At 42.0% G+C, this 27,562-nt stretch overlaps 1 protein-coding gene across 3 annotated transcripts in view; it reads right to left on the reverse strand.

The window, feature by feature from the left end:
- Positions 1 to 1,392: 1,392 nt before the first annotated feature.
- CENPF (centromere protein F) overlaps positions 1,393 to 27,562 on the reverse strand; it is a 69,430-nt gene continuing 43,260 nt past the window's right edge. The window contains exons 13-21 of one of the 3 annotated variants that reach the window (XM_077902122.1): positions 24,296 to 27,142; positions 23,524 to 23,559; positions 22,882 to 23,034; positions 20,241 to 20,417; positions 19,746 to 19,907; positions 10,908 to 11,070; positions 9,014 to 9,487; positions 7,317 to 7,474; positions 1,393 to 2,351 (exon numbers count right to left, since the gene is read on the reverse strand). In XM_077902122.1, coding sequence (XP_077758248.1) covers positions 2,157 to 2,351; positions 7,317 to 7,474; positions 9,014 to 9,487; positions 10,908 to 11,070; positions 19,746 to 19,907; positions 20,241 to 20,417; positions 22,882 to 23,034; positions 23,524 to 23,559; positions 24,296 to 27,142 — 4,365 coding nt within the window. In that variant the 3' untranslated portion in view covers positions 1,393 to 2,156. Of the gene's footprint in view, positions 2,352 to 7,316; positions 7,496 to 9,013; positions 9,488 to 10,907; positions 11,071 to 19,745; positions 19,908 to 20,240; positions 20,418 to 22,881; positions 23,035 to 23,523; positions 23,560 to 24,295; positions 27,143 to 27,562 lie in introns of all 3 variants that reach the window. The other 2 variants (XM_077902121.1, XM_077902123.1) reach the window with 2 other exon arrangements.

Consider the following 27,562-nt stretch of genomic DNA (forward strand, 5'->3'; position numbering starts at 1 on the left):
TGCCCTGACTCAAACCAGTTGGGAAGTGGAACAGGGCTCCCACCTCTCCTAGTTAGGGGCCCCTGAGAAGAAGTGTTTTGACTTCTTTCCAGGTAAAGTTCATAGTTCCAACAAAATAAATAGAGTGAGGACAAATGAGAAAAACCACAAATAAATCTCAAAGGTTAATAAAGGGGTGGAGGGGTGATTCTTAGGAAATCAGGCTACAATTAAATGTTGGCTTTTATTCCCTTTTAATTAAAGATGAGGTCCCTCTGGAACTGTTGATAATTCCCAAAGGACTGAGTTTCTACAGAATATTCAAGATTCAAAAATCCTCTCCGGAAAGCCCCTCACCATACAGACTGAGAATATGACTCCTGGATCTCTGAAATTGATCTATTTCTCCATATGATTTGTCATCTGGGATCTTATCTGTGACTTAACTGGCTTATCAAGTATCTCAGAGTTAGGACTGTGGAGTATTTACTTTCCATCCTATATGCAGCTTGGCTCATGGTATAAGGGGTATTGTTAGCTTGAGGAAAAGAATACTTAAGTGTCCTGGCTGCCCATTTATAACGACTGTGAACAATTACAAAAATGGAAGGCATGCCCAGTATTCTCTGTAACAAGAGGCAGCAGCTACGGTCCACCTAGGAAAAGATGAAGGACCCCATGGAACTACTCAGCGAGTCCTACTGAGTGGAATCTTCCAATAACTGGAGACAGCCAACAAAGCTGATGGCCTGACCCTAGCGATGTCTACTCCGGGCCGTGCCCTTGAGCACATGGCAGCCTTGGGATGATTTATGATAAGGATATTGCACCAGACCACAACCCGGAGCGACTGAAGAAAGAGGAAAGTCAGGATATCACTTTCAACAGATGAATACTAAGTAGCTTAATATTATTGAAGCATTATTCAACAATAGAGGCCACCTTACAAAGGCCAATTTTAAAATATAAATGACGGTATTTGTCAAGGTTTATACATCAGTCTGAACTGAAAGCCAAGAGCAAATTATCTTACTAGCTCATGGCCTGGAAAAGTTTTTTACCCTGATTCAAGGACAAAAGGCCTTGTTCCAAAGTTTTGGGATTTGATATGGCTCATAATGCCTGCATATTTTCAAACCCTGTCATCAATAAACGAGCTGGAAAATACCACATATTTGTATCCTTGCTGATGCAATTTAATGGGTACACACAATGTGCCAGGCACTGGCTGGACATATTATTCCTAATTCCTATGCAGTCTTCATGACCCACATTCCAAATCACGTCTTCTAATATAACTTAATGTATTCACAAATATACTAGTATCATTTGTTAAAAAGTCTTTTACAAGAGCCTGTTGACGTTAGCAAGAAATCGTACCAATGCCCATAATGCATTTATATTTAGAAATCATTTTTACAGAACACAAAAGTGATTTATTTTATTAGGAAAAAAAATGCCCTATTTTAACACAAGTTCACTGTTTATGAGAACACATACTAAAAGAACAGTAACAAACTGGTCTTAGGAAGAAACAGTAAGATGACAGAAAACGATATACTACATCTTCGAGGTGCCTGCAAGCAGGCCCACTGAAAATAAACACACAACTCCCATCACCCACACACACAAATCTGCACAGGTTCAATTGGCAAACATTTAGAAAACACACTGGAAGATAAGGATGAACTCAACCCCATATGTACATCCACATGTGTATGTGTGTGCATGATTTTCCTTCATTTTACTCTCAGCTCAAAGAAATTCTTGATCTAAAATTATTTCATGCCTAGCTCTACACATAGGAAATATCATAAAGCAGAAGTTTATATCTTCCTGGGAGCTGCTCACTGGAAGTAGAGGATGTATTTTGGGTTGTCTCAAGGCAAAATCCACAAACACAAGTCGTTACACAGTGCCTGCCACGTAAGTGCAACATTACCAAAAAGCTTTATACAGCGCCATTTATGCTAAGTGACGAGTTGTTGATCAGTGCTTCCAAACTTTTCCAATACTTAGACATGGGGGAGCCAAAGGGTACAATACATTTAGATTTATAAGGAAATGTTTTCTTCCCACTGATAACGTGCTCCCTGAGGAAACAACAGCCCCTACAGGCACATGGTCTTCTGGTTAAATACTGCCACCTTCCAGGGTCCTGACACACAGGGTCGCTTCTATTGGACCCTACAATTCTCGCTGCTCTTGGACTCAGGGACAGCTTCTGGGCTGGGGGCGAGCCGGCTTCGCTTGGCCCTCAGGCCCTCCCTGGGGCTGTCGGCCGAACTCCTCTCAGGAAGGTTACTGACCCGCGTGGTGGGTTCTCGGAATGCAGTGCTTGAATCCGCTGGGCTTTGTTGAGCAACCTTGACCTGTAACAAAGCACCTTTGTTAGAAGTTTGAATCACACTCACATCTCTACAGTGTGAAAATAAAGTACTTATATGGCCAAATTTTAGGTTAAGTCCTTCTTCTGCAGATGTTGTACAGTTTTACCATTTCCTCTTCACTCCTAACAGAAGCTAGGAGGGTGTCAGACCTGAACTCTGATGTGTCACCTTGCAAGCTTTCCTCAACACCTCTGATGGCCAAAAAAAAGGCGAGTATGACATTCTCAGATCAGAAGATAGGCTTTTTTGAGGGCAAAGATGATGTCCTCTTTATCATTACATCCCTAGTGCCCAAAATATGCTTGACTACCTGGCAAATGTTCAAGATATGCCTGAGTGAGAACCCAAACCAGCCTTCATTTGGCCTAAGTGGGCCCTTGCTGTCACCCAAATGAATGTAATTCAGATGCCTAAGACTTCCTTTTTAGGGTGGAAACATTACTCACAACGTTTAAAAGACCTAGAACCTATTCCTCATACAGCGTCATGTTAAACATCCCAGTTACATTTTTGTTTCCATACTGAACTTAGATTATAGCCGAATAAACAATAAAAGTCCAAAAAAGAGTAAATCCCCTTTCTGATGCCCTGCCTTTCAAGAGAAAGAGGGATCTCAGAAAATGTGAGACATTAAGAAGCAGGCATGAGGGCAGGGTACCTGGTAGAGAGTCAAGATTTCTTGAGGTTTCCACAGTCGTGACAAAGAATACGGGATCAGGAAAGAAAAAGAGGAGCAAGATGGATGAAGGCTAGAAAAGCTTCATTTAATCCAAGTTAAAGGCCGGAGTGGAGGATTCCAGCAGGAAGATCTTTAAAAGGTAAAGAGGAAGGACATTCCTCACAAGGGCGACTCGTAGTCTGTCCCAACAGTGGGGAGGGGCTATGTGACAGTGGAGGACCCTGGTGACCTCCTTCTGGAGCAGCAGGAGAAGGGAATGGAAATGACTTCCCCATTTATATTTTCTCCATAGGAAGTACGTGGTTGTAAAAGGCAGCTAAATACTTTTCGTTACAGAAAACATGGTCAATCTGGCCAACAGATCAAATCCCTGGAAAGCCTGCCTCTAACTCAGATTATGTGCAGGACGCTTAAAAAGAGCAGCCTCTAAGGATCGGGACTTAGTGGAAAATTACCATCCATGGAAAGTTGAAGGAAAAAAAAAAAAAAAACAGAGTTTTACTGGCATTCTTTTTTTTTTTTTTTAAGTAGAAAGTGAGACAAAAGACAGGCATTTCCCGTGAACCCATCGGATGCAGGAAAGTCAGATCTTTGGGTTCACTATTTTAAAAAAGACATGGAGATAGAGATCATTCACGTTGGGAAAAGAATATTTGAGCCAGTAAAACTTTCTTAATTCCAATTAAATAGCCAAAGCCCACTGGTCAGCTTCTGCCTCTAGACTCTAATTTCTCTGATACTGAACTGAGGAAATTATAGTTTGTGATCAGCTTAAACTGAATTTGATCATCATGTGGGTTAGTAGGCCTCAGATCTGTCTATATAAGTAGATGAGGTCACCAAGTATTTAAACTATTAAGTGTACCCCTACCCTGACTGTCTCACAAACTCTGTCTGCAGCCACAGCGGCCAGGGCCCAAGCACATGGATGGCTCAGTGAAAATGAACCTCATTCATAGTAAGAAACACAAGGCCCCACTAGACTGCTGACCGATGCTGTGGTGACGGCATCACCATCATCCTCCACAATTTAGTGGCAGGTCCTCTGGCACTGACCACCAACCCAAGGTTCAGATCAAGTCTACAATCATGACTTGCTTGTCCCCACCAAACCATGAGCTCCTGGGCTTATTCATTCTGGAGACATAACAGAGAATGATCCTCACCTACTTTGCATCTTCCCCCCTTGAATCTGACAGATGTCACTAAAGGTCCTGCTAAATGACCAAGGGAAATGTCTCTCTCCGACCTCAGCCAGTCACTTCAGGCGAGGGCTCATAATCCTGAGTTTCTAAGCAACTGCTTTAGGAAAGAAACAATACCTTGGCTCTGTATTTTTCAAACTGAATGAGGAAATTTGCTTAACCAATGAGGCAAGCATTTTATAAGGCGACTCAGAAAATGCTGAATTAAATTAAAAATCAATAGGCTGGGTTTTGAAGAGTTTGCATCTAACCATGAAGTCTCCCGTGACCTCCTCTCAAGAGGAACCACCCCCATTCATTTGCAGAAGTGCACAAAAACTGCTTAGCAATTCATAACCGCGGGTGCCGGCTGCAGTCTGTAGCCGAAGCACGGAACACAAATCTGCAGGAAACCATGGTTACGACTCTGTACTCGACAGACTCCACAGCAGCGTGGAAAGCAGGCCACCTAGTGTGCAAAGCTCTTGTTCCTAGCTACTAAGTCTGAGCACCACATGGAGACTGCTTTTCCATCGAGTCCTCATAAAAGAAGAAAAAGAAATGACCCATGTGGCGATTTCATGAGATGGCTGCCTAAGATGCCTTTAAACACCTATTATTGTAATCACTTTAAGGACAACATTAGCAGCTTCGGTTATTCGACAAATAATCAGTTGAATTATCTGACATTGTATGAGACATGAAGCATAATCAGAACCTTAGAGTACTCACACTGCAACTCAGGAGGCAGGTATCTAAGCAAGGAATTACAATAAGTGAGCCACCCGAACAGGATGGAGGCACAGAGTACTATGTGTGCGTCAAGATTTTGTTTGAAGAGAGCTAAACAAGGTGCCTGGGTGGCTCAGTTAGGCATCTGCCTTCGGCTCAGGTCATGAGCTCAGGGTCCTGGGATTGAGCCCCACATTGGGTTCCCTGCTCAGCAGGGAGTCAGCCTCTCCCTCTGCTCCTCCCCCTGCTTGTGCTCCCTCTCTCTCCCCCAAATAAATAAAAACAACTTTAAAAAAAGAGAAAGAGAGAGAGAGAACCAAACAAATACTTCGTTTGATCCCCCAAAGTGTGAGACAAGCGGGAACAGATATTAGCATGTATCAAGGAGTGAGGAGTGGGTCCAAGTCAGTCACCCATCCAAGGGCACGGCGGCCTCCACCAGAACCTGAACCTGTACTACAGGTCAGGACTTATCTGGTGGTTGATAGCTTTGGTCAAGCTTGGAAGCTTCCCTCTTTAGGGACACTGGTTGCTTTATGGAAAAGCAGCTGTTCTTATGGCCATTGGAAAGTCAAGGACTCCTCTAAGATACTCTTAGTGTTTTGTTGTTACCGGCATTCAAAAGGTAGATCCAAATGTGAATGACTGAGAAAAAGAAAGGAAGAAAGAGGAGGTGACAGGGAGGATTTGCACAAAACGGGTCAATATTTCTAATACGAGTAATGGATGGGCCCATTTTAAGGAGTGAAAGAAAACCTCAGACCCTTCTTCTTTACCACTGAATTAATAAAAATTTTCTTAGAATGAAAGTTTTGAAAAACCTTAATACTAGGTATACATTCCTTAATGCTTACATCTCTCAGACAATAATATCACAAACATTTATAGATATATTCTTGTTTTGATGCAGCTACTCACCAATGTCTTTGTATTTCGGCATCTAAACTCCTAATGAGGACCACACCCACTCACTTAAAGAATTATTAAGTTACACAAATAGTGGTTACTACACTTTCAAAGCTTTGTCTGCTGGGTCAAGCCACTCACATTGCATTGTTACGCAAACTCTAACAAGTAAGCAATCAAAATATCCCTGGGTGGCTCAGCGGTTTGGCGCCTGCCTTTGGCCTAGGGCGATCCTGGAGATCCGGGATCGAATCCCACATCGGGCTCCCGGTGCACGGAGCCTGCTTCTCCCTCTGCCTATGTCTCTGCCTCTCTCTCTCTCTCTCTGTGACTATCATAAATAAATAAAAATTTTAAAAAAATAAAAATAAAAATCACAAGACTTTTAGAATTCTTAAACTTATTCCAGCAACTTCAATGTTCCTGTGACCCTTTGAGAAACACTGGACAGAAAAGTGGAGGTGAGAGACAGTAAGTGTTAACTCTGGGCAGGTCAGATCTCTATAAACCTTACTTTCTTCTTTCTTCTCTAATACTACCTACCACGAGGGTAGGCATATACTTCGCATACATAACGCTCATATGCCTCATAGTATAATGGAACAAAGATCTGCAAAGCAAACATTCTGTATGATTTTTTTTTAATTTTTATTTATTTATGATAGTCACACAGAGAGAGAGAGAGAGGCAGAGACACAGGCAGTCACACAGAGAGAGAGAGAGAGGCAGAGGGAGAAGCAGGCTCCATGCACCGGGAGCCCAACGCGGGACTCGATCCCGGGCCTCCAGGATCGCGCCCTGTGCCAAAGGCAGGCGCTAAACCGCTGCGCCACCCAGGGATCCCTCTGTATGCTTTAAATAACATTTGCTGGGCCATTTGCACGGTGCATAGAGGTCACTGAGATCGTAGCCCTGCCATCAACAATCAAGACAGAGAAATGTGTCAACAGAGCTCCTTTCTTTGGATCTGTACAGAAATATTTGCTTTCTGTAAAGTAAAGGAGTAAAAAAGAAAGAAATAAGAAAAAAAGAATTAGCAGCTATTGGGGGGCAGTGGGGAGAGGGCAACAGGTTAGAGGGAAAAGCGTGGAACAAGCAATGCAGTGAGCAAGGCCTACAAGCAATGCAGTGAGCAAGGCCTGTGGTCAGAAGAAAGACGACCTCTTCAGCTCCTTCAACACACTGCTTAAACATGCTTACAAACCCTTTGAGTTCTGATCTACAATTTCTCCTCTTTTAACATTTTCCATCAAACCCTATGTGGCCTGTTGGATCAAGGAGGAGATTGTTGCTGCAGGGTAAAGTTTATCCTCAGGTCTGCTCACTACTGTCTTCGGGACTGGCTCACTTATGCTGCATGGAGAAGGGCGCAGTGTCAAACCCTTGCCCAGGCAGCACTGTCATTTCCTGGATTTGGAACGGCGGGTACAGGTTCATAGGAGTTACCTTCTGTGATCTGCTGCCACCAGCTGTTGGTTGGGAGGTCTCAGCATGATTTTCTTTGTTGAGACTTAGGGGGGACAGTGCTAACTTCTGTGCAGCCAGACGGGGGCTGGTCCGAGTCGGCATGGTTGTTCTCCGCAGGACATACGGGCTTGTCTTTCCTGTTGGGATATCAGCAAACCCTCGGGGCAAAAAACACTCACTGTCAACATTGCTAGGTCCGATTTTATCCACAGTGGAAACAAGATGTAGCAGGTAAAGTTTCCACAAATATGAGAGTAACTCCAGGAACATTTTCTGCTAGCCACAGCAGACGAGGGATTAACTTCACAGTTGACAAATCAAACAACTAACCAGTGGGTTTTCTCTTACCAGACACACAAGTAAACACAATGGCAAAAGACGGGAAAATAACATTAAACAGAAATTTTTTTCCCTGCTTCTTCTTCTACGTGGATGTCTTAATTCTCATTTTTCTAAGATCTGAAGAACATACCAGCAAGATTTCGCATCAAATTTGGATGGGAGCTAAATAAAACAGAGGATCAAATGGGAAGGGAAAGCACACACACAAAAAGGCCAGCTCTCATTTAAAACAAGAAAAGGTAAAACGGTAACAGCCTTTGCCACTCAGGTGAGCACTCTCAGGCAGAGACGAGGTGGGGGCAGACAGCTGACCCCATAAAAGAGAAATTTCACCTTCTGCTCACACAGTCTCCCTCCACAGTGGAAATGAACATGATGCGCATAAGAGGAGAGAGTCAATCCCAATGATGCTAACAGTGGGCATGTCACACACCCTCTAGAGTCGGGTTGGTGGCTAACTAAAGTAGCACTTGTTTTTGTGATTAACCCTTTAATTATAAATAAAGTAATAAATATACTTTATTATAAATAAAGCAATGAGAAAGAAATAGCTAACTATTTGGGGGTTTCTAAGGGCCAGAGTTACTCAGAACAGGGCTCCTCAAATCATCTATAGCAAAGAATAAGTGTTGGTATTTTTTTGAGCAAAAGGGGGAGGGAGAAGGGGTGAGTTCCAACCGGCTGTGGACTGATACTTCTGTATAACACAACAGGAATGAACCAAAAGAAAACTCAGGACGTGCTTGCATGTTGCTACAATGTCAAATCAGTATGAAAATTTCTCAATCTTTACTCTTGATTTCTGAACATGACTTTTTTTTGTTGTTGTTGTTGCAAACCAGTAATAAACTGTACCTAGACCAGCCCCAGTCCCTGGGCCACACTCTAAGGATCACTGGAATCAAATTAAAAAAACAAAAAGTGGTAAGTGGCTCCAGCCAAGGGGACCCATCCCCTAGCTCACCTCCTACCCCAGTGAGATTTGGACTAAAGGTGAAAAAGCTTTTTTTTTTTTTTTTTTTTTTTTAAAAGGTGAAAAAGCTTAAAGAGTGTCCTTGATCTGGGGATTTTTCAGCACAGAAACATCATATTCCAAACAGGTCTTGAAATCTCCTAGCACGTTTTGTGCTGTAACATGAGTAACAAGATCCTTTCCCTTTTCTCATGCAGAAAGCTAAATAGAAATACCAATTTAAAGGTTGACTTAGACTTAGGACTCACTTAGTACTGTTGCACAATCGCCTAAAACATAAATGCTCCCGTCTCTTTGTATGTGGCTTTTTATAGGGAATTTCAAAAGAACACAAATAATTCTGCTTTTAAATGATGCATACCTTTCTTTACAACTTCTGGAAGTCCCTCTGGCTCAAACTCAGTGTCTTTGGCCTCCTCTGCAGGGTGAATACCACTTCTGACTGCTTTCCTACTCTTTTTAGAAAATGTCTCTGGGGTAGAAGACGCTGTGCCTCCCCCATCTTCCCGAATTCCAGTGGACCTTTGTCTTTTGCCTGAAGCTGTATTTTGGCCGGATGATAACTTCTTTTCAGTAGCAGAAGGGGCTAGAGATGCTTCTGGAACCACTGAATTTAGCAAAGGAGAATTCTGGAGGTGAGGTTTAGACCGTGAACTCAAACGAGCAACCTGTGTCTCCAACATTTCTTTAGCTTTCTCTAATTTCTCATGGCTTATAAGCAGGGAACAGTACTTGTCCAGGTATTCGTCTGCCTCCTTGGTTTTTTCCTCCAGAGTTTCTTTCAGTTCTTTCATCTCAGCCATTAGTTCCTCTGCATTAGAATCCACAACAGTACCTGTCAAGAATAGAATGGCACACTGTATGTCACTTGACACTTCTCTAACACCAGGCATTGTAAAGCAGAAAACCTTAGTTTTTTTCTTTGAGGGCAGCCTGGGTGGCTCAGTGGTTTAGCGTCACCTTCAGCCCAGGGCGTGATGCTGGAGACCCGGGATGGAGTCCCACATCGGGTTCCCTGCTTGGAGCCTGCTTTTCCCTCTGCCTGTGTCTCTGCCTCTCTCTTTCTCTGTGTCTCTCATGAATAAATAAATAAAATATTACAAAAAAAAAAAAAAAGAAGAAGAAGATTTGTTCTTTGATTTTCTCTTAGAGACGTGAGGGAGATATATCTCTATGTATTCTTATAGATTAAACAACTCCTGTTTGGGAGGGATCCTATCAAGGCATATACCCTAGTAGATTACATGACTTTCATTAAGATCGCTTAAATAAAATCCATCAAAATCTCAAATTATATTCCAGCTAACCCATCAAACTTCCTTGCAGTTCATATGAGATCGGATGAATTAATAGATCATATCCCCAATTTCTCCTGTCCATTCTTTCCATTGTAAGTGAATGAACAATAAAATTTGGTAAAGAATATGAAGTCTATTGGAATAGCTTTGGGAAACGGAAGAGGGCTAATCACAAGTCAAAAACAGCTCTGAAAACCATTTTTAAGCAATGGAAGAGCTGATGGACAAGTCCTTGGGGGATGCTTCAAAGGTGGGAGTCTTGGTCAACTTGTCACTGCCATGTTTGGCAATGAATCTACTGGAAAAACTCCCTTGATCCACAAAATACTCCAAGTACTCTTCTCAGCAGGGAAGATCCCTGCCCCACAGTGTGAAGCTGTGATCCAGAAGAGCCCCTCATCCTATACTTGCCATCAGCTTTCCACACAGTTAAGAGCATTCTATTCCAAAGATGTAAGTGGAAAAAAGTGCGAAGGACAGATGCTATTTCTTTTTTATTTTACCTCCATATCCAAACATACGGCCCCTAAGCCTTCCATTTAGTTGACCCACGAGGATGGGCCAAAGACAACCAGAATCAGTTGCTGATAAATTACCAATGCCAGCTCAGAATGTCAATCTGCCTTTGACGTAGGAACTATGTAAGTGGACATCCACACGAAAAACTCTTCTTGGAATAGCTCATTAGCAAAAAGTGCTGCCAGTTTTTTGTATGTTTTATAGAACAGAAGATGCAATAATTCTATTTTCAAAATGCAGACCTCATTCTGAATCCTATTAATCCTATGACCCCAAGCGGAGCATAAAATTTAAAACTGGAAAATGGAGAACCGCTGGAAATCAACACACAGTAGCAGAACAGAGCACTAAAAACGTTTCTGGGCCTCCACACCATTTGTGTATGACTTCACTAGTGGAAAAGAGCTCTGGCTCATGGCTGTGCCCAGTTAGTCCTACCTGTTTTCTGGTTCTCCTGTGTAGCTTCAAGGTGAGACAGCTCTTTCTGCAACATCTCTTTTTCCTCTTCCAGCTGTTTACAAGATTTGATCAACAGTTTTATTTTCCCTTGGGCACGTTCATTTTCCTTCTTCAACTGATTGGTATATTTTACGTGGTCTGCCTACAAGACAAAACCCTGAATTTAAGACCCTGAATTTCTTTTTATGAGCATGTGGGAAAATAACCATGAGATGTCATTAAGAATCATATATTATAAATTTAAGAATTATGACATTCAAAATAAAACAATTCATCTTCTCTACTTGGTTTCCTATGTCTCTCCAGCAGACACTGTAGTTTTGTCACTTTCTGAATCTCGGCAAGCATAAATCTTGGTTCCTAAGATAGTGTTCTGTTAAGGAGCCCACCGTGTCTGGGTTTGTCCAATGGGAATCACACTTGGGGAGTTAGGGCGGGAGATACATGGGCATATTCTTGGTGGGTCAAAACTTCTCGATTATAGGGGCACTGGGGTGGTGCAGTCAGTTGAGCATCAGACTCGTGGTTTCTGCTTGGGTCCTGATTTCCGGGTCGTAAGACGGGAGTCTTAAGATGAGCTCCCTACTCAATGCAGAGTCTGCTGGAGACTGTCTCCCTCTGCCCCTCCCCTCTGCATGCTCACTCTCTCTCTCAAATAAATAAGTAAATCTTAAGGGGAAAAAAAAAAAACCTTCTCGATGATAGAATTGTGTTTCCATTTATAGTCTGTGCTGTTGCATAATTTCAATACCCAAGATGGCATTTGTTTTGGTGACACCAAGTGAAGGCCAAATAATATTATGGCTTGCAATACAAACTTCAATTCTGCAGTTGTTCAAATAGAAAGTAGATAGAATGGTGGGAGAATGATAGCATCATACACTTCTCAGGAATACAAGTTCACAATTCCTTATCCACATCTGCAAATTCCAAAAACAGCTCAGACGATGATTTAGAGGAAAAACCTGACCTGAACAGATACAGAGGTATTTATATATAGTCCTAATTTATTCCGCCTTGTGAGGATAGTCATACATTTTGTTGCAGAAATATGAATTTGATTATGAAGTATTACCCCATACCTTGCTGGGATATTATGTAATATATGGCACATGCATTTTATTATGCAATATCTAAAAAATGCAGACTTCTAAAATAAGCTAGCTCCAAGAGTTTCCAATAAGAGATCATGAACATACAAAGGCAGACCAAAATATTAAAAAAAAAGAAAAAAAAGAAAAAGAACCTGAGCATCACATTCATGTTGCAGGAAGATTTCATTCTTTGTACATAATTTCATCTTGAAATAATATTAGCAGTGTTGTGGTAAATCTACACTTTCAGAATTTTTATTTCTGACTCCAACCATAATTGGATTAGAGATCCATTTAATTCCATTTCAACAGTGCTTATTAACTGGACCTCATTAAAATTATATGCAATCTGAATAGGCTCAACTAACAATGAGCTGTTTTGTACACTACACACACACACACACACACACACACACATATACATACAGACATTCTCCACGGTAGAATTGTCAAAGATCAGACAAGCAGAAAGCACACCTAAAACTAAAATATCATTATACACCAATTTTACATCAATTTTTTTAAAAGGCAAAAAGTGAGTAAATAAAAAAGTAGACCTAGAGCTCTCCTTTCTGTTATTAAACCTAGTGTGTCTCATTTTGTAGCAGCAGAATATTATTGATCATGAATGTTATTTTGACCTTCCTTAGTTCGTATTTTTTTTTATCAGTATATTTCCTTCATCTTGAGAATTATTTAAAAGCTACAGACAAAAGAAGTTTACCCCTACTTTTCTGTTTGAATGTATCAGATAAATGGCATCAAAACGTTTACAGTTTAAACCACCTTTAAGTAAAGACCTTTGTAGATATTTATCCTCCAGGTTCATTATTATACAACCAGGATGGTATTCATCTTATGAAAAATATCGTAGGGATCAAAAAGCCTCCCTTTCTAAGAAGTAGAATTACTACAGCATCACCTTTAATTGAACAATCCTAAGACTACTGTTCACCTCTTTTTTTTTTGGAAAAGAGAACGTTTATGAATCTTGCATGGAGAGAAAGATGGAGAGAAAGGAGAATGTACACGACCAAGTGCTCTGGCACAGCTTGACCTCTCCATGACCCATGGGAAAAGTGGGTTTGGCAGTGAACCTGGAGACCAATCAAGCAAGACTTTGGAATTACCCACAAAATTATTATCTACAGCTGGAGAGGCCTGCCTTAATCTGCTATCACTTTGATCTTCATGTCCCTCTCAAAAAAGTCTTTTACCATCGTCTAATTTGAGAAGATTCACTGAGCAATGCATAAGGTTTATCCTAGCTGTGAGACCACAGATCGTCCACTGATTTTTAAAAATAACTCAGGGGGGGAGGAGCAAGATGGCGGAAGAGTAGGGTCTCCAAATCACCTGTCTCCACCAAACTACCTAGAAAACCTTCAAATTATCCTGAAAATCTATGAATTCGGCCTGAGATTTAAAGAGAGACCAGCTGGAATGCTACAGTGAGAAGAGTTCGCGCATCTATCAAGGTAGGAAGACGGGGAAAAAGAAATAAAGGAACAAAGGCCTCCAAGGGGAGGGGCCCCGCGAGGAGCCGGGCTGAGGCCGGGGCGAGTGTCCCCAGGACAGGAGAGCCCCGTCCCGGAGACGCAGGAGCTGCACCGACCTTCCCGGGGGAAAGGGGCTCGCAGGGAGGTGGAGCAGGACCCAGGAGGGCGGGGATGCCCTCGGGCTCCCGGGGACACTAACAGGCACCTGCGCCCCGGGAGAGTGCGCCGAGCTCCCTAAGGGCTGCAGCGCTCACGGCGGGACCCGGAGCACCTCGGGGGGCTCGGGCGGCGGCTCCGCAGAGGGGGTTGCGCGGCCGGGAGCGCGAATCCAACAGCGCAGGCCCCGGAGCACAGGGCGCCGGGACACAGCCCAGGATCCGGCCTCCCCCGGGACAGGCAGAGGCCGGGAGGGCCCAGGACAGCGAGGACGCTCCTGCCCCAGCTGAGCAGATCAGCAGCCCCGCCCCGGAGCCTCCAGGCCCTGCAGACGGAGAGCTCCGGAGCTACTGCGGGGGCGGAATCCAGGGCTCCAGAGCTGGCCCCGCCACTGCGGTTGTTCCTCCTGCAGCCTCACGGGGTAAACAACCCCCACTGAGCCCTGCACCAGGCAGGGGCACAGCAGCTCCCCCAAGTGCTAACACCTGAAAACCAGCACAACAGGCCCCTCCCCCAGAAGATCAGCTAGACTGACAACTTCCAGGAGAAGCCAAGGGTCTTAAAGAACACAGAATCAGAAGATACTCCCCGGTGGTTCTTTTTTTTTTTTTTGTTTTGTTTTGTTTGTTTTGTTTTGTTTTGTTTTTGTTTTGTTTTGCTTTTTGATTTGTTTCCTTCCCCCACCCCCTTTTTTTCTCCTTTCTTTTTCTTTCTCTTTTTCTTCTTTTTTTTTTCCGTTTTTTTTTCTCTTTTTCTTCCCTTTTTTTTTTTCTTCTCTTTCTCTTTTCTTTCCTTCTTTCTCTCCTCTCTTTTTCTCTTTTTCCCAATACAATTTGCTTTTGGCCACTCTGCACTGAGCAAAATGACTAGAAGGAAAACCTCACCTCAAAAGAAAGAATCAGAAACAGTCCTCTCTCCCACAGAGTTACAAAATCTGGATTACAATTCAATGTCAGAAAGCCAATTCAGAAGCACTATTATACAGCTACTGGTGGCTCTAGAAAAAAGTATAAAGGACTCAAGAGACTTCATGACTGCAGAATTTAGAGCTAATCAGGCAGAAATTAAAAATCAATTGAATGAGATGCAATCCAAACTAGAAGTCCTAACGACGAGGGTTAACGAGGTGGAAGAACGAGTGAGTGACATAGAAGACAAGTTGATAGCAAAGAGGGAAACTGAGGAAAAAAGAGACAAACAATTAAAAGACCATGAAGATAGATTAAGGGAAATAAATGACAGCCTGAGGAAGAAAAACCTACGTTTAATTGGGGTTCCCGAGGGCGCCGAAAGGGCCAGAGGGCCAGAATATGTATTTGAACAAATTCTAGCTGAAAACTTTCCTAATCTGGGAAGGGAAACAGGCATTCAGATCCAGGAAATAGAGAGATCCCCCCCTAAAATCAATAAAAACCGTTCAACACCTCGACATTTAATTGTGAAGCTTGCAAATTCCAAAGATAAGGAGAAGATCCTTAAAGCAGCAAGAGACAAGAAATCCCTGACTTTTATGGGGAGAAGTATTAGGGTAACAGCAGACCTCTCCACAGAGACCTGGCAGGCCAGAAAGGGCTGGCAGGATATATTCAGGGTCCTAAAGGAGAAGAACATGCAACCAAGAATACTTTATCCAGCAAGGCTCTCATTCAAAATGGAAGGAGAGATAAAGAGCTTCCAAGACAGGCAGCAACTAAAAGAATATGTGACCTCCAAACCAGCTCTGCAAGAAATTTTAAGGGGGACTCTTAAAATTCCCCTTTAAGAAGAAGTTCAGTGGAACAGTCCACAAAAACAAAGACTGAATAGATATCATGATGACACTAAACTCATATCTCTCAATAGTAACTCTGAATGTGAACGGGCTTAATGACCCCATCAAAAGGCGCAGGGTTTCAGACTGGATAAAAAAGCAGGACCCATCTATTTGCTGTCTACAAGAGACTCATTTTAGACAGAAGGACACCTACAGCCTGAAAATAAAAGGTTGGAGAACCATTTACCATTCTAATGGTCCTCAAAAGAAAGCAGGGGTAGCCATCCTTATATCAGATAAACTAAAATTTACCCCGAAGACTGTAGTGAGAGATGAAGAGGGACACTATATCATACTTAAAGGATCTATTCAACAAGAGGATTTAACAATCCTCAATATATATGCTCCGAATGTGGGAGCTGCCAAATATATAAATCAATTATTAACCAAAGTGAAGAAATACTTAGATAATAATACACTTATACTTGGTGACTTCAATCTAGCTCTTTCTATACTCGATAGGTCTTCTAAGCAAAACATCTCCAAAGAAACGAGAGCTTTAAATGATACACTGGACCAGATGGATTTCACAGATATCTACAGAACTTTACATCCAAACTCAACTGAATACACATTCTTCTCAAGCGCACATGGAACTTTCTCCAGAATAGACCACATATTGGGTCACAAATCGGGTCTGAACCGATACCAAAAGATTGGGATTGTCCCCTGCATATTCTCAGACCATAATGCCTTGAAATTAGAACTAAATCACAACAAGAAGTTTGGAAGGACCTCAAACACGTGGAGGTTAAGGACCATCCTGCTAAAAGATAAAAGGGTCAACCAGGAAATTAAGGAAGAATTAAAAAGATTCATGGAAACTAATGAGAATGAAGATACAACCGTTCAAAATCTTTGGGATGCAGCAAAAGCAGTCCTAAGGGGGAAATACATCGCAATACAAGCATCCATTCAAAAACAGGAAAGAACTCAAATACAAAAGCTCACCTTACACATAAAGGAGCTAGAGAAAAAACAGCAAATAGATCCTACACCCAAGAGAAGAAGGGAGTTAATAAAGATTCGAGCAGAACTCAACGAAATCGAGACCAGAAGAACTGTGGAACAGATCAACAGAACCAGGAGTTGGTTCTTTGAAAGAATTAACAAGATAGATAAACCATTAGCCAGCCTAATTAAAAAGAAGCGAGAGAAGACTCAAATTAATAAAATCATGAATGAGAAAGGAGAGATCACTACCAACACCAAGGAAATACAAACGATTTTAAAAACATATTATGAACAGCTATACGCCAATAAATTAGGCAATCTGGAAGAAATGGACACATTCCTGGAAAGCCACAAACTACCAAAACTGGAACAGGAAGAAATAGAAAACCTGAACAGACCAATAACCAGGGAGGAAATTGAAGCAGTCATCAAAAACCTCCCAAGACACAAGAGTCCAGGGCCAGATGGCTTCCCTGGGGAATTTTATCAAACGTTTAAAGAAGAAACCATACCTATTCTCCTAAAGCTGTTTGGAAAGATAGAAAGAGATGGAGTACTTCCAAATTCGTTCTATGAAGCCAGCATCACCTTAATTCCAAAGCCAGACAAAGACCCCGCCAAAAAGGAGAATTACAGACCAATATCCCTGATGAACATGGATGCAAAAATTCTCAACAAGATACTGGCCAATAGGATCCAACAATACATTAAGAAAATTATTCACCATGACCAAGTAGGATTTATCCCTGGGACACAAGGCTGGTTCAACACCCGTAAAACAATCAATGTGATTCATCATATCAGCAAGAGAAAAACCAAGAACCATATGATCCTCTCATTGGATGCAGAGAAAGCATTTGACAAAATACAGCATCCATTCCTGATCAAAACTCTTCAGAGTGTAGGGATAGAGGGAACATTCCTCGACATCTTAAAAGCCATCTATGAAAAGCCCACAGCAAATATCATTCTCAATGGGGAAGCACTAGGAGCCTTTTCCCTAAGATCAGGAACAAGACAGGGACGTCCACTCTCACCACTGCTGTTCAACATAGTACTGGAAGTCCTAGCCTCAGCAATCAGACAACAAAAAGACATTAAAGGCATTCAAATTGGCAAAGAAGAAGTCAAACTCTCCCTCTTCGCCGATGACATGATACTCTACATAGAAAACCCAAAAGTCTCCACCCCAAGATTGCTAGAACTCATACAGCAATTCGGTAGCGTGGCAGGATACAAAATCAATGCCCAGAAGTCAGTGGCATTTCTATACACTAACAATGAGACTGAAGAAAGAGAAATTAAGGAGTCAATCCCATTTACAATTGCACCCAAAAGCATAAGATACCTAGGAATAAACCTCACCAAAGATGTAAAGGATCTATACCCTCAAAACTATAGAACACTTCTGAAAGAAATTGAGGAAGACACAAAGAGATGGAAAAATATTCCATGCTCATGGATTGGCAGAATTAATATTGTGAAAATGTCAATGTTACCCAGGGCAATATACACGTTTAATGCAATCCCTATCAAAATACCATGGACTTTCTTCAGAGAGTTAGAACAAATTATTTTAAGATTTGTGTGGAATCAGAAAAGACCCCGAATAGCCAGGGGAATTTTAAAAAAGAAAACCATATCTGGGGGCATCACAATGCCAGATTTCAGGTTGTACTACAAAGCTGTGGTCATCAAGACAGTGTGGTACTGGCACAAAAACAGACACATAGATCAGTGGAACAGAATAGAGAATCCAGAAGTGGACCCTGAACTTTATGGGCAACTAATATTCGATAAAGGAGGAAAGACTATCCATTGGAAGAAAGACAGTCTCTTCAATAAATGGTGCTGGGAAAATTGGACAGCCACATGCAGAAGAATGAAACTAGACCACTCTCTTTCACCATACACAAAGATAAACTCAAAATGGATGAAAGATCTAAATGTGAGACAAGATTCCATCAAAATCCTAGAGAACACAGGCAACACCCTTTTTGAACTCGGCCATAGTAACTTCTTGCAAGATACATCCACGAAGGCAAAAGAAACAAAAGCAAAAATGAACTATTGGGACTTCATCAAGATAAGAAGCTTTTGCACAGCAAAGGATACAGTCAACAAAACTCAAAGACAACCTACAGAATGGGAGAAGATATTTGCAAATGACATATCAGATAAAGGGCTAGTTTCCAAGATCTATAAAGAACTTATTAAACTCAACACCAAAGAAACAAACAATCCAATCATGAAATGGGCAAAAGACATGAAGAGAAATCTCACAGAGAAAGACATAGACATGGCCAACATGCATATGAGAAAATGCTCTGCATCACTTGCCATCAGGGAAATACAAATGAAAACTACAATGAGATACCACCTCACACCAGTGAGAATGGGGAAAATTAACAAGGCAGGAAACAACAAATGTTGGAGAGGATGCGGAGAAAAGGGAACCCTCTTACACTGTTGGTGGGACTGTGAACTGGTGCAGCCACTCTGGAAAACTGTGTGGAGGTTCCTCAAACAGTTAAAAATAGACCTGCCCTACGACCCAGCAATTGCACTGTTGGGGATTTACCCCAAAGATACAAATGCAATGAAACGCCGGGACACCTGCACCCCGATGTTTCTAGCAGCAATGGCCACGATAGCCAAACTGTGGAAGGAGCCTCGGTGTCCAACGAAAGATGAATGGATAAAGAAGATGTGGTTTATGTATACAATGGAATATTACTCAGCTATTAGAAATGACAAATACCCACCATTTGCTTCAACGTGGATGGAACTGGAGGGTATTATGCTGAGTGAAGTAAGTCAGTCAGAGAAGGGCAAACATTATATGTTCTCATTCATTTGGGGAATATAAATAATAGTGAAAGGGAAAATAAGGGAAGGGAGAAGAAATGTGTGGGAAATATCAGAAAGGGAGACAGAACGTAAAGACTGCTAACTCTGGGAAACGAACTAGGGGTGGTAGAAGGGGAGGAGGGCGGGGGGTGGGAGTGAATGGGTGACGGGCACTGGGTGTTATTCTGTATGTTAGTGAATTGAACACCAATAAAAAATAAATAAATAAATAAAAAATAAAAAATAAAAATAAATAAATAAATAAATAAAATGAAAACTAAATAAATAAATAAATAAAAATAACTCAGCAGAGAACTGTTGCTTTTATTTTTGACTACCCCGAAAAAAAATCTACATAACAATTTAAATGAAAGCATTAAGTCCACATGAAAAAACCACCATTACCTGTATGAATCATTCTAAGTTATGAAGTAATGAAAAATGAACATACCTTGGTTTTCTTCAATTCTTCTAAAAGCTGAGTGGTAGCTTTCAAAGAATTATTGAGTTCTTCTTTACTGGACTTTAAGAGATCAATCTCTGCCTTCTGTGAGCTGAGACATTCTTCTTTAGAAGACAGTTTCTCTTGGTATGTCTGGATTTCCATTTCGTACTAGGGTGGAAAAACATTACCTTAGCCGGGAAGCTCAACTAAAAAAATTGCAAGGAAAACAAACAAGAAAACTGCTGTCCCAGGGACCATTTCAAATAGTCTTCAGGATTCCGCTATTATTCCCTTCCAAGATGGAAATGATATTTTAAAAGCTCACATCATAAAATAAGACCTGTGTGGTAACTGGCAAAGACAGGGCAGGTAATACGATGGGACCCTTCAGAAGACTGTACTGTGTAATAATGTAGAATGTTGACCTTCTTACAAAAACTGTCTCATTAGGTCAACACACCACTTTTTGGCTCCTCCAGGAACCAAACCCCATGTTTTTACCTGTTTGTTTGTATCCAGAAGCAAAGCCTGATGTTTCTTTTCAGCTTCCTGAAGTTGTAGCTGATAGTTAGCTATTTCTTCTCGAACTTTCTCTTCCTTTTCCATCTGGTCCTTGTGTATGCAATCCAAACTATTCTTCAACTCGCTATTTTCTAGCATGAGCTCCTTCAATTGACCCTAATGAGAAAAGTAAAACAATTATGGGAAAATAATTAGGAACCCGGATATATAGCTTTAGGAAATACTGAGTACTGAAATGAGAAAGAGAAGAAAAAAGAATTACAGATAAGACAAAAACTATCTAGAATAGTGCTATAACCCTTAGTGATGCACTCACCTGAAACTTGACTTCACCTCCAACGACAATTTCTTCTGCTCCAGCCCAATCACTCCCAAGGTCACATCCACTGGGACCACATACTCCGAGAAATCTTTAGCCAAACTGCTCTGGATCATACCCTCGTAGGCTTCCAGGCTCACTTATTAAAGTGCTTGCACTGCAGTAATTCCTTGACCTCGTCCACAGCACTCCTACCATCCCTACCTTCAAACTCAAGCCCCTCCAGACTTATGTTTTCTTCCTTGACCAGTTTCGGTTCCATGTTCTATCACCGTGAGAGTTTTCCTCCAAATGCCCTCACCTCTTTTGCCACTCTCTCACTCTTCACTGTGTGACTGAGGTAAAACCAGTGCCGGAGGCACCTGTGTTCTCCAGGCCTGGTCCCAAAGGATGGTTTGTACATGTTTCTACACACACAGTGTCCACTTCCTCATCTCCGCTGACTCAACCCCTCCAACCTGGCTTTAGCCCACATCCTCTTCAGATAGTTTTCCACGGCCTCAGCAACCTCCACGTTGCAAATCCAAGGAGCACCCTTCACCATGTCCAAGCTCTGACTGGTATGTGAGGCTGCTGACCACTGCTCCTTCCCTGAGACAGCCTCCACTCCTGGCTCAGAGGAAGCGACACTGCTGGCTAGCCACTCACGCCTTCTCGTTCTCTTTGCTGGCTCCTCCCCCCTCCATCTTACCTTGCATGCTGAGGTCTCTGCACCTAACTACCTTCTCTTCTCCAACTGTATTTTCGACCATTCCCCTCATTTCTAACTACTACCTATATTCCAAACCAGCCACCCTAAGTCTTCCCTTTAAACTCCAGCCTCATGTATTTTGGCATTCCTTTAGATTTTACCATGACCCTCCTTCCTCTCCAATCTATTCTCATGTCATTTTCTTTCTCACCATGGCTTCCTTTCAACTTCAAAAAATAAAAATAAAAAATAAAAAATACTTTAAAAACTAAGATTTTTCAAATCTCAGAGATATTGCCACTCTGCTCTCTAGACCTAGAAGCTTCCTTTCTCTGCGCTGTTCCTCGCATGGCTGACTGCTCATCCTGCGTGTGACATTCTCTGACCTCCCTACCTAAATTAGGTTGGTCTCTACCCCTACACACCCCACTTCCCAATTAGTCTGCAGTTAAGAATCTGTTCTGATTCATTTATAGCACTTGATAGATTATGATCATCTTACACATCTCCTATTTAATGATTTATTGTGTGTCTAGACTGCAAGCTCTATGACTACAGGAACTACAGCACAGCTCTATGGACTTGAGGCCAAACACCTAGCGTTTCCTTTTAGTAGAGCCTATAAACCAGATTCAAGTAACAGTAGAGTTGGGATACTCCCAAGCTACTCGGTACCAAAGGAAACTCCAGCAGGTGCAGGACTCAAATATCATTCGTACGAACTCCTTCCCCATGCGGCGTTGCCAGAAAATTCCTCAAGTCAACTGCCGAGATTAGATGCCAAACCTTTTTGATTTTCCTAAGATTAAATACTGCATTTAAAGTACAGATTTCCCCAACTCCTTACACAGGCTATTACAAATAGCATTTCAACCTTCCGTGATTGTTCGGGGTCACCATCACAACTCCGTCTTGTTACCCTTTCCTAAGTGCTACCCGGGGATGAACGTGCACAAGGATGTCAGGGATATACGAGTGTTCACTGCTTAACTAGGCTTGGCAAACAGGTTTCGCTGCACCTGCCAGCCCTGCGTGCATGGTAGCTGCTATGTGGGACTCAGTGTGAAGAGATTCAGGAGGAACGGAGGGCATGAATCAGCAATGTCTGCTCTGGAAACAGCAGTGAGGGGTGGCGGCCCAGATGCTGTAGATCGGCCACATGAACCCTATCCTAAAATAACATCCCAAGACTGCTCCAATTTTACATTTCTCTGTGACTTCCCGTTACTTTCCAGTTCTTAGCGAGATCAGGGCATCTGTCTCTGGCAGCGTTCTGGCTCCTAATCCGAGGCAGGCTAGAAAAGCAGATAAACCTGTTGGAAGCTGCACAAAATCCATCTCTGATGTGAGGTACTGTAGTACCAGACTCGCCTGTTATGAAAAAAATATTTGGGCTCCATGATAGGAATTCTCTCAGGGCTGCTTCTGGGCTCCCAACAGGGCTGGAGGGTGAAGATGGGTGCAGGTCTCATCACGCCCTAAGTGCGGGGCTACTTTTTTCAAAAGCTAAAAAGAGGTTTGGCACATTCCAGGTCTGACGAGAACAAACAGGGGAGTGTGCACACTGCATCATCAGGGGGTCATGAGCGCCTCTCAGTTCAGGAACTTACCCTGCTGCTATTTATTTCCTCCGACATTGTATTTAATTCTTCAGTTAGCCTATTTTTCTCTCCAATAAATTCTTCTTTCAGCTCCGATGTCTTCTGTGCCATCTCGTGCATTTCCCTCTGTAGCTCAGTCTCCTTCCCGGTCATCGTGTTTACCTGAAATTTCATCTTTCATTAGGATCTGCCTTGGGTCGCCTGTTTTGTGCAAATTAATCACTTCGATACAGCCCACTCCACTTCCCTTTCACCTTCAGTCATAAGGTGGGACCGGGCTAATCCTCCCTGTACTAATCTACTCAATTACCATCCTCAAAACCTACTGGCAAGCTCACCTTTTCTTCACAGCCAAGATTGAATAAAAGACAGCAATGAGGAAAGCAATGACAAGGAACGATAGTATTACTAAGTCTTAGGATCCTTCATAAAGGTATTAATTTATATTAAATATAAACACCATAGACTATTGTCTGAGGTGGCGTCTTATATTTTTTATCAATTCTGGGATCTCTACTAATCCTCTGATGCCATGCTAATCTGCAAGAAACATGCCTAGGATTAGTTAAAACCAGCTAAAGCCCTATCGTTTGCATTTGCCCCTGACGTTGAAAGAGCTTGCCAGAAGTTGCCAAGTTATCTCTATCCTACCTGCCATCTCTTGCAAGCTGTCAAAACTTGAAATTCCTGGAAAATATTATAGAGCATGATTGATCCCGTTTTCTGGACGTTCTTTTTTTTTAGTATTTGTCCAGTAAAAACTGAATTCGAAGCAATCCTTTCCCAAGATCAATATGTAGGCCTGGAAAGCAAAATCTTAACTTCTCAATAACCGAGCCCCTTGATGGCAGGTTTTCCCTTTAACCTCCAGCTAATAAAACAAGGTTGCACAAAGAGAAGGTATAAAATGGGCTGAAAGCAGAAAATCCCCAAGACATACCCTGGGAGGCATGAGGGTTCTCTTGGTCACTATTATATCAGAACCTTTGAAAGTACTTTCTCCTAAAGGCAAAAAGGCAGGGCAGGGGCAGTGGGGTCCCCTCCTGATCCTCACTCGTATCTGTTATAGTCTCCTTGGCAGCAGCTCCCAACTGGGTATTGGGAAGCTGCTACTCTAATGTACTATAAGAAAGAGAACTATAATTAGAACCAAGAACTATGCCTAACCCAAAGCTTCTCCCACGTTCAGATGCCATACCAAAAACTCGGGCTAATCCACAGAAGTGTCTCATGTGTGTCAAAGCCAAGAGACACTGGTGTTGGAGCCAACTCAAATGTTCACAAAGTTCAAGGCCCCACAAACCTAAAACCTTTACAGGGTTTGGTCCCATACTGCAAACACCATCCAGAAGCAAATAAAATTGACACAGGGGTTTCCCTCCCTAAAGACTACCTATTCAAGTGCAGAGAGTAAGCCACTTACTTTTTCAATGAAGGATACGTTTTCCATTTTTGTCAATTCGAGCTCTTTCTCCAGGTCCTTGTGGGATTTCTGCAGTGCTTCCAAGGTGTCCTGCAATGTGTCATTTTTGGATTGCAGCACTTGGATCTTCTGCTCCAATTCCACCATCAGATTTTCCAGTTCTACTTTTTGCTTCTTCCAAAGTTGCTGCTCTCCTTCCACCTGGGACAGTTTGGAGGCAAGCTGCTCTCGGTCGTGAATTTGACTCTTCAGCATGTTGATTTCTTCATCCTTCTTCTTTAGCTTCTGTTTGTCATCTTCTACTTGTTGATGGAGGCTGTTTGCAGAAGACTGCACATTAATGTAATTATTCTTGGCCTCTTCAAGGCCTTGTAGCAACTGAGCCTTCTCGTGTTCAAGAGCATCCACCTGACTACGCAAATTCTGTTCCTGGGCCTTCCAGGTGTCTTGGTCATGACACAAGGCTGCCATTTCCTCATTTAGCTCCTTTAATTGTGTCTGAAGCATCCCCACTGCAGTTTTAGATTCTTCACTCATCTGTACTTTTTCTTGCTCTTTTTCTTGCAAGAGATTTTCAAAGGAAGAATTTAAGAGTTCTAACTCAGATACCCGTTCTTGCTCTTTTTGTAATTCTTTTATCATATTCTCTTTTTCTGACCTTATGTGGACAAGATCTAATTCCAAATCTCTAAGATTTTGGGCCATCTCTTCTATTTTTACTTTTAGAGTCCCTACCTCTGCTTTGGAATTCTCGGCCTCAAGAACCACGCACTCTTGGTTTTTCCCTGATATCTCTAGTTCTCTCTCAAGGCTCTCCACTCTATCCTTAAGCAAGCTGGCCTGATGTTCAGTTTCCTTCAGTTTTCCTAAGACCCGGAGCTGCTCCTTTTCATCAGCTTCTAGGCGGGCTTTCAGCTTTTCAGTGTTGTTTCTCAGCTGATGTATTTCCTGCACCAAGGGGTCCAGACTCTGTTCCTTGACCTTCTGGATTTCTTGGTCATGACACAATGCTGCTATTTCCTCATTTAACTCTTTCAACTGTGTTCGGAGCATCTCCAAGGCAGCTCTAGATTCTTCTTTCATCTCGATTTTTTCTCTCTCCTTTTCTTCTAACTGACCTTTGAATGAGGAGAGCAATGTATCTAATTCAGACACTTGACCTTGTTTGTCTTGTAGCTGTTTTATCAGATTTTCTTTTTCGAACCTTACCGTGACAAGGTCGGATTCTAAATCTTTCAGGCTTTTGGTAGTCAATTCCATTTGTGTTTTTAGGGTCTCCACCTCTGCTTTGGAATTCTCAGCATCAAGAATCACCAGCTCTTGGTTCTCCTCTGACATCTGCAGTTCTCGTTCAAGGTTCTCAATTTTATCCTGAAGCGCATCTGCCTTTCGCTCGCTCTCCCTCAGTTTCTCTAAAACGTGGAGCTGCTTCTTTTCATCAGCCTCAATGCGGATCCTCAGCTTCTCAATGCCTTTTCTTAGCTGATGCACTTCCTCCTGAGTGGAGCTCAGCCTCACTGCCACCTCACCCTTCTCCATCAGCGCGCCCTCCAAAGCCTTGGTGACGGTCAGCTTCTCGTGTTCTGATTCATGCAGTCTGGCCTGTAGGCTTTCAGATTCCCTTGAAAGTGATTCTTTCTCTTTATTCAACTGTTCAATTTGGATCTCCAACTCACTTTTTACCAAAGACAGGGCCTGTGAGTCCTTTTCCAAACTCTGTAGCTGCTCCTGGAGCCGAGTGTTATCTTCCAAGAGCTGGGTTACATCAGAGGACAATCTCTGAACGAGCTGCATTTTGTCCTTTACCTCAGCTCCAGCCATGTCACTGGGATGTAGACATTCATCTTCACGAGATTCGAGCTCTTGTATTTTCTGCTTCATCTTTTCAGACATGAGATCCAGTTCTTTCTTTTCTTTTGACAAAGTATCTAATTGTCCATGAAGCTGGTTTCTCTCACTGGTGACCACAGAGAGCTCTTCTTCAAGGCAAGTTATAGCTTTCTGCTTATTTTCATTATCTTTTACTAAGTACAGCTTCTCGGTCTGAACTGTCTCTAACTCCGCTTCCACAGAGAGGGCGTGATGCTCGATGCTACCTTTCTCAGATTTGATCCTCTTTAGCTCATTTTCCATATCAAGAAACCGCTCTCTCCAGTTGTCATTCACCTTGGCCACATTATCTTCAATAACTGCATGTGACAATTTATCTGCACCTATTTCTAAATGAGAATTGAAGCCCTCCAAACTTTCTGTTCTCTGGTGTAACTCCTGGTTGTCACGAGAAGAGGATTCCAATCTTTCACTTAAATTTGACTTTTCTTTCTTGAGTTCCTCAACTATTTTTTCTAATTCTACACATGCTTCCATTTTGGTGGTTATTTGTGCTTCCTGTAAACCCAGTTTTGAGTCCAAGTCTCTTATTTCATCTAGTAAACTTTCAATTTTTTTGTCACGTTCCTCTATGACGTGGAGTAACCTCAAATTCTCATTTGATGACTCTTTCACCTGCAATTGAAGATTCTCAATGGTGACTTGAGTCTCCAGAAAATCAATAGGTACTAGAGCATTAGGACCAGAAAGTGACAATTCAGAAATGTCTAAACAGCCCTGTGTTTTGTCTTGCACTAGGGTCTCGTAACTGGTTTCTGGGGACTGTTTGCTAGACCATTCGCCTGTGAATCTGACTGGACTGGTCTTGGTTATTTTTTCCATCTCTAGATTGAGGTCCTGCTGAACACCTTCTTCACAGATCTGATGAATGTCATGCTTTGGTGTTCTCTCTTTAGTTTCCAAAGTATATTCTTCTGATTCTTTTACATCACAGCTAGTGTTTCCACCCCGAAGAGCCTGTAGTTGTAATATATGAGAATTCATTTTATTTTTCAAAAGTAATCAAAACAGAATAAGTAGGCTTAATTATTACTGTATAGTAACTGGCTTCTTGCCTCTGCTAAACACATCTCTTTTTTTTTTTAAATGGCTTATTTCCCACCCCGTCTCTTCTCTCCATCCAAATATCCAACACAAGTAAATAAACGTTCGGTAAGTGTTCTCCACAAGGCAAGGCATTGGGTAAGGTATTTATTATGAAGACAAACCTTTCAGATCAGTTATTTGATCATCTGAATTGTAACATATTTAAATTGCATAATTTTTTCTTGTTAGAAATATTCTTGGTAGCCTAAATATAAAGTTTATTTAAGGGATTATCAAGTAAGAAGCTAAGAAAAGTCCACATAAAATGTTCAGATTCCGTCTTCAGCATTT

The sequence above is a fragment of the Canis aureus genome, chromosome 6 (genome assembly GCF_053574225.1).
Source record: "Canis aureus isolate CA01 chromosome 6, VMU_Caureus_v.1.0, whole genome shotgun sequence".
NCBI lineage: Eukaryota > Metazoa > Chordata > Mammalia > Carnivora > Canidae > Canis > Canis aureus.